At 43.1% G+C, this 19991-nt stretch overlaps 1 protein-coding gene across 1 annotated transcript in view; it reads right to left on the bottom strand.

The window, feature by feature from the left end:
• Positions 1-1484: 1484 nt before the first annotated feature.
• LOC129695675 (uncharacterized) overlaps positions 1485-19991 on the bottom strand; it is a 44035-nt gene continuing 25528 nt past the window's right edge. Inside the window, exons 4-5 of the mRNA XM_055632884.1 lie at positions 5669-5830; positions 1485-1626 (exon numbers count right to left, since the gene is read on the bottom strand). Coding sequence (XP_055488859.1) covers positions 1485-1626; positions 5669-5830 — 304 coding nt within the window. The remainder of the gene's footprint in view (positions 1627-5668; positions 5831-19991) is intronic.

Raw genomic sequence — 19991 nt, 5'->3', positions numbered from 1 at the left:
GTGGATATTCACGGCTGCTGGTATTGTGTCGAAAATTCCAGCGTGTAGTAAACTCCCTGAAGTGTTGACTGGTGAATTGACTGCCGTTGTCAGTTAAGAGTCTACCCGGAGATCCATGGGCTGAAAAATGGCGAGGTAACGCGAGAAGTGGGGCTGCTGAGAAAATCAATGTCAAACTGATTCCTGAATAGGAATCGATGAGTACCAAGTACTCCTTGCCATGCCACTCAATATGTCAGCTGCCACTGGAGTGCAGGAACCGGATGTGAAAGAAGTGGTTGCTTTTGTTGGTGAGGTGCCAAGCTGTTGCACACTGCACAGATCGCCACATTCTCGGTGATGTAGCCGACCATGCCATGCAAGTAAAAAATGCTTCTTGCCATAAGACAGTAGCTTCAGCACCTTGGTGCTCTGCATGGACAGCGTTAAAATATTTGTTGTGCAGCGAAGCAGGGACCACAGCCCTGTGTCCTTTTAAAACAATGCCATCCTGCAGCACTAGCTCATCACGGATGGCAAAGAAAGGCCGGACTGGCAGCAGAACGTTATAGTGTTTGCCTGGCCAGCTGCACTTGATGATGGAGGTAAGCGACCGTTAAGTACTGTCAGCAGCAGTGTGGGCAACCAAGTCCTCCATACAGGACGAGGGAATAAAAGACACAGTCATTACAATAAAGTCATCATCCGGCGAGGGCGGATCCTCACAGGTCTTCCAGGGTGCATGCGAGAGAGTGTCAGCCAGGTGCATATCCTTTCCGTGTTTGTAGATCAGAACAATGTCATACTTTTGAAGTTGCAGCAACATCCGCTGTAGGCTGACTGGAGAGGCATGGATCGGTTTGTTAAAAATGCTGATCAGAGGTTGGTGGTCAGTTTCAATCGTGACCGTGTGTCCAAAGATAAAATCGTTAAATTTATTGCAGGCGAAAACAGCCGTCAACAGCTCTTTCTCAATTTGGGCATATCGTTGTTCTGTGTCAGTCATAGTGCGTGAGGCATAGGCAACAGGCTTATTGCCGTTACCATCATTTTGAAGACATGCTCCGCCTAGTCCGTGTTGTGAGGCGTCACAAGTCAGTGTGACCAGTATTTTAGGATCAAACAAAGTTAGCAAGAGTAGGAGCACACGACATCTGCTTAAGAGTGTCGAACGCCTTCTGTTGCTCGTGCCAGGTCCAAGCAGTGTCATTGTGTGTAAGCTGGCGCAAAGGGGCTGATATTTAGCTGAAACCCGGAAAGAATTTGCTCAAGTAGTTAACCATGCCAAGGAACCTCTGCAAACTTAGCACGTCTGTGGGCGCTGGGAGCTCGTTGACAGCACTGGTTTTCGCCGGATCAGTTTTTAGGCCGTCTTTAGTAAACACATGGCCTATGTATTTCACCTCATTTACCATGAATTTGCATTTTTGAGTATTTAGCTTGAGGTTGATGGCCTTGGTGCGATCCAAGACCTTCATCAGATTAGTATCGTGTTCTTCGACCGTTCATTCCGCAACGAGGATGTCATCCACTACGATGGAGCATGGGTAGCCTGCAAACAACTGCTCCATAGCTTGTTGAAATACTTCACTAGCAGAACTTATTCCAAAGGGCATGCAAAGAAATCTGTAGCATCCGAACGGAGTGCTGAAAGAGGATGAGTTGTATTCTAGCAAAGTCTGTCAGAATGAACTCTTGGCATCTAGTACTATGAATACAGTTGCCTCAGCCATCTGCGCTGCAATCTCGTCCACAGTAAGCATGGGATAGTGAGGTTGCTGTGTTTTAAGTCCTTGGGGTTGATGCAAATCTGTTTTTCGTCTTTATTCTTCTTCGTTGCCACGACCATGGTGGAAAGCCAATCCGAGGGGTCAGCGACGAGAGCAATCACACCTAGAGACATAATTCTGTTAAAGTCACTTTGAACACGGTCCCGCATAGCGTGGGGAATCTTATGAGCTGGACAAACAACTGTAATTGCCTCAGGGTAAATGGTAATCATATACCTGACATGCAACCTGCCCAGCTTATCAAACAAAATCCTGTATTGTGTCAGGATTTGATGGCTAAAGCCACAGTCTGTAGTCAGATGACAAACAGAAGTGCTGAACGAAATCAGACCCATGTCTTGACATGCGTTGACACCCAGCAGAGATGGCACATTTTCACGAACCATATAGAAATTCAGGATGTGGACACGTGAGTTAAGTCAACGGTGTAATTCAACTTGACTGATAGGGTGCACTCGACCTCCTGCAAACGGAACAAGGGAGGCAGCCGTTGGAGAAACAATCTCTGTTTTTCGTAACTTTTGGAACACAGCCAGGCAAATGACATTGCACCTGGCCCCTGAATCGACCTTCAGATAAAGAGTTTTGCCATTAACGAGCAAAGTGACCTTGGGATCTAGTTGTTTATGCCTTAAATCAGACAAGGCATGTAAATCGACATCAAAACATTCGCCAGCAGCCTGTAAATCCATGGGAGCTGGTTGTGAGAATTCTGAGCTTTCACGGCCAAGTGAATTAAAAGATTGTCTTGTTTGAACTCTGTTGTTACGTGAACTACAGCATTTAAGGAAATGGTTTATTTTGTTGCAAAATCGACATAATTTTCCATACGCAGGGCAACGGTCATGAACAGCAGCATGTGAACCCCCACAGTTAAAGCAATTATCAATCAGTCTCAACTTGGTATCATGCACTTGGGGAAAACAAGGAGAGATTTGATAAGACGCAGCATTAATTTCACGAGCAGCAGAGTGTCCCAAGACTTTGATGTGAGCGTCAGCCATTCCAGCAATGCGACAGCAGTTTCCGGCAGTCTCTAGAGTAAGGTCAGCATCCCGCAGTAACTCGTCGCATAATTTATCATTGCGGATGCCATGAACCAGACGGTCACGGATGAGGCTATCACATATATCTCTGAAATCGTGCCGACTTGTGATGTGCTTCAGTGCACTGACATACAACTCCAAAAGGTTCTCCCTGTCTCTGGCACCGTGAAAAAGACAGATGCCGCTCAATAACTAAATTGGTACATAACTCACATAACTGTCGGAATTTGCGCAGTAGGCAGTCAGGGTCTCGAATAGATTCAACAGGAGCTAGCTGAACACCAGCCTTGTCAAGCCTAGCCGATTCATAGTGAAATCTTCTGGCACGACGAGCAGCTTCTGTGCCTGCCAGATTATGAAATATTGACGATCGAACACTAGGTCAGCAGTAGGGTGAGCCGCTTCAATGTAGATTGAGAAATCTTCTTCAAATACATGCCACCGTTCTGCAAGATCCTAATCAAATACCAGGATCTCTGGTTTTCTCAGAGCAGAAGCCATTGCAATACTGTTGGAAAAAACAATAAACCAAAATAAAAGCAATACAATTAAGCAAGGAGTGAGTTCGTATATTCTGACACCATGTTGTGATCCTGCTGTTTAAATAACTGAAGTCTTACACCGTGATAAAGGTCCAAAGACTTTATTAACATTACAGAATCGTTAACTTCATACTAGCACGTTTCTCTAAGAATATGGGAACAAGGCAGGGAGGCTTACTGTTAAGCTAGTAAGCGTAGCTACAAAGTATGACTCATAACAGGAGTGACACTGATCTACAGCTACCAGCACCTATGGAACAACAGGAATGAGGCTGAGGACCACATTTTGGAGTTTAAAGAGAAGCTGGGGCATATGGAGAAGAAGGTGCGTAACGTTGGTCAGCATTCGTAACATCACTTTCCAGTGAGTAGAGAGGTAGACAGTGTCTGCAACAGGGTTTAACGGATTGATTGATGGATGCTTGTACATTAGGAACTTGCGAAAAACAAAGCAAGTGGCTGTCTTCTCAATCCATCAGCTGGCAACTACTTTCTACGCAAATAATCTGATATTCAATAACCCATCACGTGTTGATTTGCAGGCCTATCTGCACTCCCTCACCCAGTCATTGAAATGGCTCGCCATTTGTTTTCAGTAAGCTGCCGATTCACCCTGACAATTTTTGAGTGATGATTCTCAGAAAGACAATTGTCATCACCTCCTGCTGTCTCTTCATATATTGCCCCAGGAATGCTATATGCCCCCCACCCACTGGCACACAGAATCTCCATCCTGATATTTCCCTCCAGATAAGAATGTTTAGGTCTTCTTCACTCAAACTGGACCCCATCCCTGCGGTTTCTTTTACCTCCTTGGCTGCCATAAATTAAATTGCAGCTCTTTGGCTACTGCAGGAAAGATGCTTTCAAAACCAGGCAGCCTTCTCAGAGGTTTACCTGCATCTCCTCCAACCTCATCTATTGCATCCGCTGCTCTAGATGTCAGCAGATCTATATCGGTGAGACCAAGCGGAGGTTGGGTGATCGTTTCGCCGAACACCTCCGCTCGGTCCACAATAACCAAGCTGACCTCCCGGTGGCTCAGCACTTCAACTCCCCCTCCCACTCCGTCTCCGACCTCTCTGTCCTGGGTCTCCTCCATGGCCACAACGAGCAGCACCGGAAATTGGAGGAACAGCACCTCATATTCCGTTTGGGGAGTCTGCATCCTGGGGGCATGAACATCGAATTCCCTCAATTTTGTTAGTCCTTGCTGTCTCCTCCCCTTCCTCAGTCCCGCTGCTGTCTCCTCCCATCTCCCAGCCTTCGGGCTCCTCCTCCTTTTTCCTTTCTTGTCCCTGCCCCCGTTCAGTCTGAAGAAGGGTTTCGGCCCGAAACGTTGCCTATTTCCTTCGCTCCATAGATGCTGCTGCACCCGCTGAGTTTCTCCAGCTTTTTTGTGTACCTTCGATTCTCCAGCATCTGCAATTCCTTCTTAAACAGCCTTCTCAGAGTAGTGTATGGCAGAGTGTTAGCTGCTATATTAACTTGTGTGTTCCTATTGAGACACGTCGCAAGTCATGTTTTATGATGTGAATCATCCTAACTTGTTTTGGCCAATTTCTTAATACTTTGCAGGGGATCCACATGGACATTAGTATGAAATGCAACAACAGTTTGCACATCAAAAATCTAATTTTTACGCTTGAGAGAAAATTTGAACGGGAAAGCATGAATGCCAATTGATTAATATAACATAGTTTATCCTATTATATATTTGTAGTCTGAGATTACATAGAGCCACTTGGAACTAATTTGATTCCAGGAACGGATATTATTGTTACTATGAAGCCTCTAACCTTCGCTGAGACTCACTTGGATAGACATATCACTAAGGTCTAGAATACATGCTAGTTTTTCAAGATAAATAATCCAACATCCTTAATGGTGTTCATTTGTTCTATATCTCTCTACATCACCATCTATATCTCACGTTTCCCTCTTTCCGACTCTCGATCTGAAGAAGGCTGCACCACCAGGGGCGCCGCACGATTGGCAGCCCCGCCAACAGTCTATTTGTTGTTTTTGTCTTTTTTATTTTTAGTGTGTGTTAAAAGTTTGTGTAAATGTTCTCTGGTTTGTTTTATGTGGGAGGAGGGGGAGGGTTCGGGGGAAACTTTTTTTCAGTTTCTTACCTTGTTGGAGACGCAAATAATTTTTGGATCGCATTCTCCGATCGCACTGTGGCCTACCATTGATGGAGCTGGTGGCCTCCTCAGACTGACCTTGGGCCCCACCACGGACGCGTGGACTTAACATCGGAGTCGATCCCTTGCCTGGGATCGCTCCAACCATGGCCTGTGGTCTTTACATCGGGAGTTTGCAGTCTCTGGAGGAGCTGTTGATGTTGGGAGTTCCAATGTCGCGGAAGGTTCGACCAGCCCCGATGCGGGGTTGGATCACCCGGAAGGTGGGAGCTGAAATCCCCCCGACGCAGCAGCTGATCGCCTCGACGGGGAGGGCCCGCTGCCGGCTGCGGGAGTGAAGGTCATCCCGTCAACGGAGAGATCATGACCACAGACCGCGGGAGAGCAAAGGGAAGAGATTGAACTTTTTTTTACAGCGAGGAATGTGGAGGAGTTACTGTGATGGATATTTATGTTAAAATGTGTTTTGTGTGTTCCGTTGCTTTATATTTGTATGACTGACTTGGCAAATGAAATTCCTCGTATGTTGCAAAACATACTTGGCTAATAAAGTATTATTGTAATGGTGACCTGAAACGTCACCCATTCTCTCCAGAGATGCTGCCTGTCCTGTTGAGTTACTCCAACATTTGTGTTTATCCTTAAGGGTTAGTTCTATCTGAATAAGCAGCTGAACCTTTACTGGTTTCTTTCAGTTAGCTGAGCTGTTTTTGTTTGGTAAACTCCAATCTTAGCCTTACTTGAGTTAAAGAAGTTATAAGCTTTGTTTCTTATCCATTTCAGCTGTCAGGACTTGGGTCAGTTCAGTGCCCCTTTCAGTAGAGTCTATGCACTCCTTAGCATCAGCAAACATCACCATGTGCAGTTTGGATTCAAAATTACTTTTTATCTCACTAGGGTATAATCCTAACAATACAACATTTACTCTGGCAGAAGTGGGACACTTGCTGGAAGAGGACATTTATTTTTTAATGATAAGTTTGTTTCCTTTAGAGAGTCGGCATCCTGGTCAAGAGCAATTTACAAAAAATGTATAATAAATACCAATGGAAAAATGTTACTTTAGCCAGTGGACCCTTTGGCCTCTAATTTTTGCAATAAAAATGCATAAAATCTGAGCCTTTGGCAAAGGAAAAGATAGTTGAAGCGCCCTACTTCCTGATGTGACTTATATTGCAGATAAAATTAAGTAAATGAATGAGGCATCCAAGCCACAAATTTCAAATCTCCCTGCATTGTGTAAATGAGCAATATATTTTTATTTCAGTCTTAGACAATTATTTTCAACTGAGTATGAATTTTTTCCCTATTCTTCAATTTTATTTTTCTGTTTTTAGTAAATGCATTTTAATTTATGAAAGGTATTTCTTCTCTGTTCATCACTTGTTTCATACGTTGCTTCTCCACGAAGTCTCTCCTAACTATATAGATGACCACACAAACATGTTAAACTAGCAAATTAACATAATCTTGGCTTTGAGGTTGCAAGTTTCTTCTTGCTGAAATTGACTAATTTGCTATCACATTGTTCACCAGTTGTATTCTGAACGATGTGGGTTTTAACTGAATGGACTATTACACAATGTGGAAGCTCTGCATAAATAGCAGGATTCATAATTGTTCTCATGATTAAATCAAAATGGTTGAAAAAAATCTTTTGAGTTGTACTCCCAGGAATTGCAAACTTATTTAATAGATGAAAGTGAAATTTGAAAAAGTCTGACCTTCCAGGCATTCATGAAAATGAATCAAAACAGCTCTTTTGTGATGTGCTCACAGCCCATCTGTGTCTAATCCAGTAATTATAGTCCAAGTTCAATTACCTTTTCAGCATCGGAGAAAACTGGAGACTGGGCAGTGTACAAATTCAAGGTTTTGTCTAGACCACAAAATAGAACACAGTCTAAAGCTTTAATTTATTTTTAATTCTGTTTTTGTAACTAGATTTTGGTTTGTTAATTTTGCAAAGTATATCATTTTGCTTTGTTAGAAACAATTATGGTATGGCTGAATTATGATAAACCCGAAAGTGAGTTCCAGTTTCTTTAATACTTGAATCAGAATTTAGATAAAGTAAGTGACAGTTACAGGAATCATAGTTACAGCCCATAAATATATTCATTCATCTATTCAATCTAAAGATGAACGTAAAAATGTAATGCAGAAGTGTACTTAAGACATCAGCTCTTACACAATGCAATATGCTATCTGTTGAGTCTCTTTAGAATCGCACAGTGAATCGCATAGTAAACTAACTGATAATTGTACAACCATTTTTTAGAAAGCTCTGTGATCTGAGCAGAATTGGTGGAAATTAGTCGGGACAACTATTTGAAATATGTCATTTGGGTGTTGCTGTCAAGGCTAGTAATGAATGTCTATCCTGCAATCCCCTTGGAAAAAAGCACAGGGTAATAATGTTTTTGAACTGATATAGCCCACATGGTGCAGGGACCATAGCAGCACTGGCAGATAGGAGGTTCAATGACCATAGTGCATTGATGCTGGAGATACAACAATGGATTTCTTCATTAGAATGATGTGGCCTTGGGAAGAGGGAAGGTTAACTTGGTGATTGAGAATTTGTTATTATACTGGTGCCCCTTCAGGTGTCAAGTTGCATGGTTGCAAGTTGCCACTAAAGTCACTTTAATCCATGTTAATTGTACCTTAAAAGGGTTTCCATCGCAGCTGTGGTAAGCTGGTGAAGAAGTGTAGGTTTGAGGAGTCAATGGGACTGTTTTGTCCTGGATGATGTTGAGTTTCTTAAGAATTGGTGAATTTACAGTTGTCTAGCCAAGTTGAGAATATTTGTGTTACTGCTAATAATGTTCTGACAATGTTGATGGAGGCAATTCAATAATAACGCTTCTGTAGAATGTCTGGAGAATGTTGGATTTTCTTGTTCAAGAAGCCCATTGGCTGGCACTTGCGTGTCACAATTTTTTCTTGACATTTATCAGGTCATGCCCGAATTATGCCTCATTCAAACTGATACAGATTAGTTAATTATTGAGGAGTAAAAAATATAAATGAACACTGTACACTTCATAACATACATTTCCACTTCTGACCTTATGAAGGTAATTGAGTAAGCAGTTGATTATACCTTTCTGAGGAATCCCAGTAGCAGTCTTCTGGATTGCATCTTTCTTTGTGCTCAATTACCAGATAATTAAATGAGTTTTAATTAGTCATTCTCCTGTTACTCTTCAGTGAGTAAAAAGCAAGGGAATATTATTAGGTAGCCATACTTTTCCAGCAACCTTAACACAGCCTTAAAACAGGAAGTTCATAGCATTACTTAACTACCAAAGTGGCATGTTCCTAACAGTCAGTTCCTTGTTTTGGGATCAAGAGAGCAAAATCATATGTCATCAATCCATGGCAGTGTAATGTTGGACTGAAAAAGAATAATCCAGAAAACAAAATCTTGAAACCATTGAATAACTGCAGGTGTCTGACTCATTTATCCTCTTCCTAAATGTATCCTTCCCAGACTGAACTTTATGAAGTAGATAATTTTGTGGAAGGTATTGTAGATGTTAGTTCTTGGCTTATTTCTATGGAAAATAAACTGAAAACCAGGATTTAGTTGTTGATATTTTGCTTTGAAATTGAAAGGATTGTGGCAAGAATTATTTGGGGAAGGTGATAGACACAATCAGAGCTCCGTTGTGTTAAATACGGATTTTAAATACGGAGTTCAGTTCAGTCTGAAGATGGATCTCGATCAGAAACATCACCCATTCCTTTTCTCCAGAGTCGCTGCCTGTCCCGCTCCAGGATTAAAAACAGAGAGCCGTCGGTTTAACGCGTGGGAATTTAAACAAAGCGTTGTTGGCTGCACGCTGTGGGTTCTAAATATAGCGCTACCGGCTGCAGCACTGTGGGCTTTAAACATAGCGCTATGGGCTTTACACATAGCGCTATGGCCACAGCGCTATGGGTCACAGACATTTCAGGAACATTCTCGTATAACAATGAGTCTTTGGAATTCTCTTTCTCAGTGGAAGTTGAGCCATTGATTATTTTTCAGGCAGTGGTAGAATTCTGGATAAGCCTAGTGGTGAAAGGTTACCAGTGGGATTGCAGTTACATTGGGATTGGCCTTGATTTTACAGAACGGTGGGTGGGCTCAAGGGGGAGAGAGGGAGGGGTGGAGAGGGGAGAGAGGGAGAAAGGGAGGAGGAGAGACGGAGAAAGAGGGAGAGAGGGAGGGAGGGAAAAAGAAAGGAGGAGAGAGGGAGGGAAGGAAAGAGGGAGGGAGGGAAAGAGGGAGGGAGAGAGAGGAAGGAGGGAGAGAGAGACGGAGCGAGGGAGGGAGAGGGAGGCTTACAAAATGGCTTCTACATCATCATCTGGTGATAAAAGCAGGAAGCAGCCATTCAAACAGCAGTATACAAAGAGATGGCAATGAATGCACTGTCAAGTAAGGTGCATAGAAGACATGTCAATTGGTCGCAAAGTTATGCATTCTTGTACTCTTACATGGATATGACTGCACATAAAAAAAACACAATTTTTTTCAGCAAAGTGGCATCGCGTAAAAATACTGATTTCCTCAGCAAAATACTGATTTTGAGGTACTAGAATACTGAAATGGTCTGACAAAACCTGGCAGCTCTGCACAATGCAGATCGAGCAGACTGTATCATCTAAGTTTGTTGTGAAATGTTCTTTGAATCACTATAAACTTTTTACTATAGCAATGGGAGACCATTACATTTGCAACATTTTCTTGTGATTTTAATTATTTCAAATGCATATACTGTGCACATGAGACAGCTATGAGGCTAGATTCATTTCTATTGTACTCCTTGATGCACTCTCACTTATTTGATCAAAAAGCAGCCTTTCCTAAGAATTCACTTTGGCATAGTGGCACACCTAGTAGAGGTGCCGCTTCACAGATTGAGTGATCCGGGTTCAGATCCTGCCCCTTGGTCCTGTCGGTGTAGAGTTTGCGTGTTCTCTATGGGTGCTCCTGTTTCCCCTCTCATCCCTAAAGCATGCAGATTAGTGTATTAATTAGTCACTGTTAATTGCTTTTACTGTGTGTAGGTAAGTGGAAGAATCTGGGACAAATTGATGGTAATGTACGGAGAGTAAAATAGGTTTAGTGAAGGATTAGTGTAAATGAGCACTTGATTGTCAGCAGTGACTCGGTAGACCTAATGGCCTGTTCCAATAGGTTTTGTGGTTTGGTTCTTGAAACGCTAACCTGTTTCTTTCTCCACAGATTTTGCATTACCTGAATATTTTCTGAAGGTATTTACTTAGCACTATGTTTACATATTAAAAAAGTAAAACATCCTTGTCTCTCAATGTTCTACTAAATCTGACAATTGCAGAGAATGCTGTAAAGTTCAAATCTACTGAACTACCCAATTAGTAGAAATACATATTAATTGGTAATGGAGTATGTTGATTGCTCCATGATCCATCCTTTGTAACATAATGCTTATATCCCTGACCCTTTTGCACATCTTTCTATAGTCTCGCTACCTACATTATCATGCATTAACATTTACGTTAAAAATATAGGCTTTGCATGTTCTATTAAAATATTCCTCAATCTTTTAAAAAATACTTAGTTTTTACAGCATTTTCTGATCATTAGAAAATCCCAAAGCTCTTCAGAAGCATGCATTATCTTCTGAAGTGCAATTGTTTTTTTTAACATAAACAAACACAGCAGCCAAAATATGCACCATTAAATCTTCATGTATCAATACAGCATGAATGACGAGTGAATCTGGTGATGTTTTTTCAGTTGAGTCAAGATATAAAATTCCTTCTGCATTATTTGAAAAGCACCTTGTACTTTTTTACATATGCTTTCTCATTTTTTTTACATTTGGTTTCATCCAAGAAGCAGCACCTGCAGTGATGCAACATTTTCTGCTCTAATGTACTTCTCCTTCTTATCGAGTCCACACACAAGATTAGAAGTTGTTCAGCCAGATAATGGTGTCTGTCTTGCACTTCTTGTGCGTGGTGGTGGAGAGATTGGTGGAAACAGGGCCGCGACGTGAACGCTCTTTCCTTAACCCCTCTAATGTACTGATGTAATGGTGTTCTAAAGTTGCCTCACACGACTCCGGCGACGAGGCTCACGCACACCACTCCAGAGCATATTCCTGCCAAACGTATGGTTCTCTCAAGAACAAAGTGGACGAACTGCAACTCCTGCATCGGACAAACAAGGACTTATCTCGAGCTGCTGCCCTGTGTTTCACCAAGACCTGGCTTTGTGAGTCGACCACGGACAGCGCGCTGCAACTGGCTGGCTTCCAACTTCACAGAGTGGATCGCGAAGTGGAGGCAGCGGGGAAATCAAGAGGCGGTGGAATATGCTTCTATACCAACCAGGACTGGAGCAGCGACATCACAGTAATGTCAAACTTCTGCTCTCCCAACCTAGAATCCCTCTTTATAAACTGCAAATGTTTCTATTCTCCGAGGGTATTTAACTCCTTTATTCTCGCTGGAGTTTACATTCCCCCCAAACCTGCATACGTGAGGCACAAACGCAACTCGCTGATCAGGTAATGAGGGTAGAGAGTGACTTCCCGGACTCCATGGTCATTGTTTTGGGGGACTTTAACAAAGCTAACCTCAGCCGTGACCTTCCAAAATACAGACTTCATGTTACCTGCCGCACCAGAGGGGAGAGAACACTCGATCACTGTTATACGGCAATCAAGAACGCATATCGCTCTATTCCCTGGGCGGGTCTGAGTCTTATTCCGACCTACAGGCAGAAACTAAAAGCTGCTAAGCCTGTGGTCAGAACAACGAAAAGGTGGACAAGCGAGGGCATTGAGAACCTACAATCCTGCTCTGACTGCACGGATTGGAATGTGTTCAGGGAAGCAACCACAAGCCTCGATGAGTATACAGACACTGTATCATCATATGTCAGCTTTCACGAGGACAGTTGCATTCCAACTAAGACCCGGACATGGTTCAACAACAACAAGCCCTGCAGAACTCGGACAGCTCCAACGGTCTAAAGAGGAGGCCTACAGGAGCGGGGATGCAGACCTCTACAGGCAGGCCAAGTACAAGCTGAGAAGAGGAATCAGAGCTGCCAAGGAAAGATATTCTGAGAAGTTGAGGAGCAAGTTCTCAGCTAGTGGCTCTTCTTCAGTTTGGAAGGGCTTGCAAGAAATTACCAGCTACAAGAAGAAAACCCCCCCACTCTTTGGACAATCGTCAGCTGACCAATGACCTGAATGAGTTTTACTGCAGGTTTGAAAATCAGAAACGTAACCCTGGTACCCCCTCCCCAACCACAGCCAGACCCCAGTCTGCAAAGAATGGACCCTGCACCCTCTCCTTCCCATTCACCACTTCACACCTACGTAAGGCAAGGCTCCTGTATGAAAAGACTGGACCATTTCCCACCACAATTCATACCCACTCAGAGCCTGACCTCAGTCTGCAAAGACTGGGTCCTTCTAAACCCACCCCCCTCCAATCACCACTTCACACCCAATCACCAACATCACATCCAATATCAACAATAAAAACAGAGGAGGTGGAGAGGCTTTTCAAAAGACAAAAAAGCCGGAAATCTCCAGGACCTGACAATGTTTCCCCCTCTACTCTTAAACTCTGTGCCAAACAGCTGGCACCGGTCTATACAGACATTTTTAACTAGTCCCTGCAAACACGTACTGTCCCTGCCTGCTTCAAAGTCTCCACTATTGTCCCTGTACCAAAAAAGGCAAGGATTACTTGTCTTAATGACTATAGGCCTGTTGCACTAACCTCTGTAGTCATGAAGACTCGAAAGGCTTGTGCTGGCCAAGCTGAAAAATATCACGACCCCCCTGCTGGATCCTATGCAGTTTGCATTTCGGGCCAATAGATCTGTGGATGATGCAGTCAACCTGGGCCTGCACTTCATCCTACAGCACCTAGACTGCCAGGGGACCTATGCGAGAGCTACTACACTCCAAACTTTCCGAGTTGACTGTGCCTGAACCCCTCTGTCGGTGGATCACCAGCTTCCTGACAGACAGGAAGCAGCATGTGAGGCTGGGAAAGCACATCTCGGACCCGCAAACACTCAGCATAGGAGCACCGCAAGGCTGTGTACTCTCTCTCCTCTCCTCTACTCTCTCTACACCAACGACGGCACCTCCACAGACACCTCTGTCAAGCTTCTCAAGTTTGCGGACGACACAACCCTGATTGGACTGATCCAGGATGGGGAGGAATCTGCTTACAGACAGGAAGTGTCACAGCTGGCGTCCTGGTGTCGTAGCAACAACCTAGAGCTCAATGCTCTTAAGACAGTGGAATTGATTGTAGACTTTAAGAGAGCTCCCCTCCCTTCACCCCACTCACCATCAACAACACCACAGTCACATCTGTGGAGTCTTTTAAGTTCCTGGGAACCATCATCTCCTAGGACCTTAAGTGGGGGCTACCATCGACTCCACAGTCAAAAGGCACAACAGAGGATGTACTTCCTACGGCAGCTGAGGAAGCACAATCTTCCACAGGCAATGATGGTCCAATTCTACATGGCCATCGTAGAGTCTGTTCTCACCTTCTCCATCATGGTCTGGTTTGGCTCAGCCACCAAGCACGACACCTGGAGGCTGCAGCGAATCGTCCGATCAGCAGAGGAGATTATTGGCTGCAACCTTCCCTCCATTAATGAACTGTACACTGCAAGGGCCAGGAAACGAGCAGGCAAGATCATCTTTGACCCTTCTCACCCTGGCCACAAACTCTTTGAATCACTTCCCTCTGGAAGGCAACTCCAGACTGTCAAAGCTGCCGTAGCCAGACACAAAAACAGTTTTTATCCACGAGTAGTTGCTCTACTCAACAGTCAAAAATCTGTAGCCTCCCTTTGATCTGGTATTTTGTTGGTTCACATGCTTGATCAGTGGTGTTTTATCATTAATATTTTATTATTAATGTTTAGTGCTTTCTGAGTCATTCATAACTGTCACTGCATGTCATGTTGTTACTTGTGGGCAGAGCACCAAGGCAAAGTCGTTGTATGTGAATACTTGGCCAATAAACTTACTTACTTGGTGATCTTGATTATAGAATAATACGTCAAAGAAGAAAGATACTGAATCCACCATATCCATGCTAACATGCTAGGAATAATCAGCTCATGCCTTGCCTTTGCCCTTTCTGTTGACTATTGAAAAAACATTGAAAGGAATAGTACCCCTCCCCTTCACAATCCAATAATAGACACAATTGTGATTTAAAAATTATAAATATAGCCAACAGCAAGTGTTTGTGGGGAAAATTAATCTTATGGTATCTGTGTTCATAACAACTTGCAATCTTCTAGAGATGTATAAACCCATGAGAGGAATAATCGAGTAGGTGCACATGAAGGTGAAAGAGGAAAGATTTTATAGGAATTTGAGGTGTAACCTTTTCACAAAAGGTGGTGGGTGTATGGAACAAGCTGCCAGAGGAGGTAGTTGAGGCAGGGACTATCGCAACGTTTAAGACACAATTTGACAGGTAGATGGATAGGACAGGTTTAGAGGGATATGGGCCAAGTATACGTAGTGGGTCTAGTGTAGATGGGACATGTTGGTCGGTGTGGACAAGTTGGGCTGAAGGGCCTGTTTCCACACTATAACTGACTCCCTGAGGCAATTAGTGGGACAGCACAATTTTCCACAGATTTCCTCTGTGGAAAATGTCCTTTGTTGGTCTTAATTATAGAATAATTTGTCAAAGAAGAAAGATACTAAACACCATATCCATGTAACATGCTAGGAATAACTAGCTCATGCCTTGCCATTGCCCTTTCTCTTGACTATTGAAAAAACGTTGAAAGGAATAGTACCCTTTCGTTTCAAGGGCACTATCCTTGATAGTGAAGAATCACCTTCCCGAGCCTGTGCTGGATTACATTTGGTGCAAGCAGCAGTGGCCATTCAAAGAAATAGGGACATTGGCTTCTGGGTGAATGTTATATGTAATAAATACATCTATTTCATATGTTAATGTGAATATTTGTGGATGCCAAAGACATCGCTAGAATTTAGACTCGCTAGAATTTAGAAGATTGAGGGGGGATCTTATAGAAACTTACAAAATTGTTAAGGGGTTGGACAGGCTAGATGCAGGAAGTTTATTCCCGATGTTGGAGAAGTCCAGAACAAGGGGTCACAGTTTAAGGATAAGGGGGAAGTTTTTTAGGACCGAGATGAGAAAATAATTTTTTACACACAGAGTGGTGAATCTGTGGAATTCTCTGCCACAGAAGGTAGTTGAGGCCAGTTCATTGGCTATATTTAAGAGGGAGTTAGATGTGGCCCTTGTGGAGAGAAGGCAGGTACAGGATACTGAGTTGGATGATCAGCCATGATCATATTGAATGGCGGTGCAGGCTCGAAGGGCCGAATGGCCTACTCCTGCACCTATTTTCTATGTTTCTATTCACCAACACTCAGTTTCCACAATCACTCAGAGCTTTGACGGCCTTTGAGCCTCATGGTGCCACGCTGACTGACAGAGTTCTTTGACACCAACTCGATCCTTGCGCTGAGAAAGCCTTGTTGCTGCACTGAGCTATTCTGAAGGTCTCAGAGCCTGGCGCCCAGCTGAAGATTGTGCCAGGGCCATAATGGAAATAGCTGAGGAACGTGGCCAGTTATTTTAAGGGTAAGAGAAGATTTCCTCCAAAGTGCAACACTTATTCGGAGGTTCAGGGGAAAATTGGGTCATATGCTCCCTTTACTATGGCATATGGTATGCTTACCTTCATTACTAGGGGAATTGAATATAAGTGTCTGGAAGTCATAATGCAGCTCTATAGAGATGTGGTTCTAGACACTCCATTACAGGAAAGATGTGGTGACTCTGGAGAGGGTGCAGAGGAGATTTACCAGAATGCTGTCTGAATTAGAGGGTTTCAACTACAGGCAGAGGTTGGCTAGACTTGGATTGTTTTCTCTAGAATGTCAGAGGTTGAGTGGAGATGATGGACGTATATAAAGTTATGAGAATCATAGATAGGGTGGACAGTCAAAACAGGGTGAAAATGTCCAACACTAAAGGGCATAGCTACCAGATGAGAGGAAGGAAGTTTAATGGACATGTGTGGGACTCTCTTTACAGAGAGTAGTGGGGGCCTGGAACACATTGCCAGGGGTGGTGGTGGAGGCAGATACAATAATTGGCTTTTAGATAGGCAAATGGAAGTGCAGAGAATAGAGCAATATGGATCATGTACAGGCAGATGAGACCAATTTAACTTGGCATCATGTTTCGGTACAAACATTGTGGTCTCAAGGACCGGTCCCTGTACTGTTCTGTGCTCTTCAGGTGTGCTGTCAGTAGGTGGCCTTGCAGAGCAGGTTTTACTCACTTGCTGTTCTCCTTCAGGAACCCAATCATCCACGACCCCCTGCCCCTTGCCATCATCCACAGTCACAACCCGTAGCTAATTTATTTTTACTTCCATCATCAATCACTTTGATTCCCATTGACTCTGCTCTCACAGCTCGCAGTCCCACATTTGCTGACATCTGACTATCGTCCTGATCTTTTGGGACTCGTGCTGCAGGCTGACATCAAACTTTGTGTGGGTCTACTACATGTGAATCAATTAATGCACCATTATAGACAACGAAGACATTGTTGACATTTATTTTTCCTATTGTGTAGTTGATGTGCCAATCAATGATGTACATAAATAAACATTGATGGGAAGACAGATTTTTCTCTTACTGTAGTATTCTTACACTAAACGTCTTTCAGTAAACTTCAGATCACTGTATTTAAACTCTTATGCTTTCACTTATCATTGGATAGGTCAGGAGGGAGACACAAAGGAGAAAACAAATTTAAACACTTGAAGGAATCTATCTTTAAGGCTGCTTAACGACAGTCAGTAACATATTACTGACTGCAGATTGATTGACTTTGTGTTCTACACAAGGCCATTGGTCACATGATTGCATTTCATTTCTAAATTAAAAATGCTGATGAACATGGAAATTCATTTTATGAAAGTATTAATGACACTGAAATGATCTAGGATGGCATTATTTGTTTTCATTGCAATTATTTTATATAGTATGCGCGCTTCCCCAGAGTATTTTAGTTGTAAGATTAATTTTGAATAGTATTCATCATTATATACTTCCATACTATATTCATTTTCTTATGCTGCTCTTTTCCCAACTTGTCCTTCTGTACTAGCAACACCATCCTGGTGAAATTGCTTCCAAACAATCAATTGTTTGATTGATACCAGTTTCTGTCAAACTGGATAATAGAAATTGAAATATAGGTTAATTATTAATTTAATCACTTGGACCTATTTGCATTCTAATTAGTGCAAAGCAAAATATACATTTATTTAAAAGAAAAGACACATAGTGCTGGAATAATTCAGCTGTGGTGCGATGGGGGGAAGGGGGCAGCATTTCTGGAGAACGTGGATAAGCAATATTTTGAGTCGGGACTCTTCTTAAGATTGATTGGTGGGGGGGGGGGGGGAGGGGGGAGAGAAAGGTAGAAGGGAGCTGGGGACAGGCCAAAGCCTGGCAAGTGATAGGTGGATGTAGATGATGGAAGTTTTTGGCAGATTGTTGGATGAAGATCAGAGATGAAAATATATAAAGTGGGAGATCACAGATGAGGATAGAGGAGGCATGAAATGTGAAGCCAGAGAAGGGAATTTAGGTGGAAATGGACAGGGGGAAAGGGAGAAATGGGTGCACATCCAGGTGGGGCAAAGGAGGGTGTTGGTTGTAGGTTAGTTACCTAACATTGGAGAATTCAATGTTCATACTATTATGTTGTAAGCTACCCAAACGGAATATGAGATGTTCTTCTTCCAATTTGCGTGAGGCCTAACTCCAGCTTCGGAGGAGGCTCAGGACAGAAAGGTCATCATGGCAATGGGAAGGGGAGTTAAAATGGTTAGCAACTAGGAGATCCAGCAGGTCTTGGCAGACCGAGTGCAAGTGTTCGGCGAAAAGGTGGACTAGTCTATTCTTGGCCTTGCTATGTAAAGAAGGTCATAAGAGGTGTCGTCCAGATGACTGTGGAAGTCTGTGGGTTTATAGTAGACATGAGTTGATAGTCTGTCCCCTGTGATGGAGACAGGGAGATCAAGAAAGGGGCAAGACGTGTCAGAGATGGTCGAAGTGAACTTGAGGGCAGCATGAAAGTTAATGGAATCAACGAGTTCTGCATGGGTGTGGGAGGCTCCCGATGCAGTAGTCGATTGCGCAGAGACAGAGTTGGGAGATGGTGCCAATGTACATTTGGATCAAGGATTATTCTATGTAACCAACAAAAAGACAGGCATTGCTGAGGTCCATGCGAGTGCCCTTGGCTAAACCTTTAACTGGAAGATTGTGAATGGAGTCAAAAGAGAAGTTGTTGAGAGTAAGGACAGATTTTGCCAGGTGATGGAGTGTTAGTAAAGGGGAACTGATTGGGTTCAAAGAAGAATCGAAGGGCCTCAAGACCTTCCATGTGGGGAATGGAGGTGTAAAAGGACTGGACAAGCAAGGTAATGATGATAAAATGAAGGCCTAGGATTTGAAAATTGTTGATGGGCGTTCAATGAGATGCTTTGGATGCAGGTGGGAAGGGACTGGACAAGGGTAATAAAATGTAATCAAGGTATTTGGAGATGAGCTCTGAGGGGCATGAGCAGGCTGAAACAATGCATCTGCCAGGGTAGTCCTATATGTTTAATCTTGGGTGGATTTCATGCATTTATATAGCTGTTTGTATAATACTGAACAGTCATTCACCACTTTACACATGTATTATATTTAGCTCTTTTGATTGGCCAGGGCTTGCACTTATTTACATTTTTGAGATCACATCTTCTTAAAAAGTCATTGCTCTTGGGAGCATTAGGCAACTGGTGGGAAAGGAAGGATGGTAGTAATATTGTAAATGTCAATCCTAAGAAATGAATTCAGACTGCCTTGAGACATACCATTGGCGCCTATCCCCAAAATGAGTTGTAATCCCTACCAAGCATTTGTTTATGATTGTGAAAACATAGAAGCATTTTCTGAAGGAAAACAGAATATAAAATGGCTTTTTGTTGGAACTATTTTTAAATAGATCTGACACTTGCAATTAAGAAATTGCTTCCCTTTGTGTCATCTGAGAAAACTGATCAAATAGCTCCAATTTAAGTTGACATTATCCAGAGATGCCATTGGTTCTATATCTTCTATATTACTAAAACTCTGATCTTGACCGCTTTTGGCCCACTGTCCTGCGATTTCCGACAGAACACCGCCACCTACGGCCGTCATTTTTGGCCACCTCGCTCAGAGCCCCCCTCCGCATTACAGGTGCAGAGAATTTTTCCCATCGATGACTAACCAGAGAGATATTAATGTTTAAAAAAAATACACCATTCTCTCTGCTGCCCCTGCTGGAGGGAGGGGGAGGGACTATAAAACCAAAAAGTGGTGTGCCTCACTCAGTCCCTGCAAGATGGAT

Source organism: Leucoraja erinacea, chromosome 1 (assembly GCF_028641065.1).
Source record: "Leucoraja erinacea ecotype New England chromosome 1, Leri_hhj_1, whole genome shotgun sequence".
Taxonomy (NCBI): domain Eukaryota; kingdom Metazoa; phylum Chordata; class Chondrichthyes; order Rajiformes; family Rajidae; genus Leucoraja; species Leucoraja erinaceus.
Note: the sequence above shows the minus strand (reverse complement) of the source record. Positions and strands in the feature narration are given on the sequence as shown.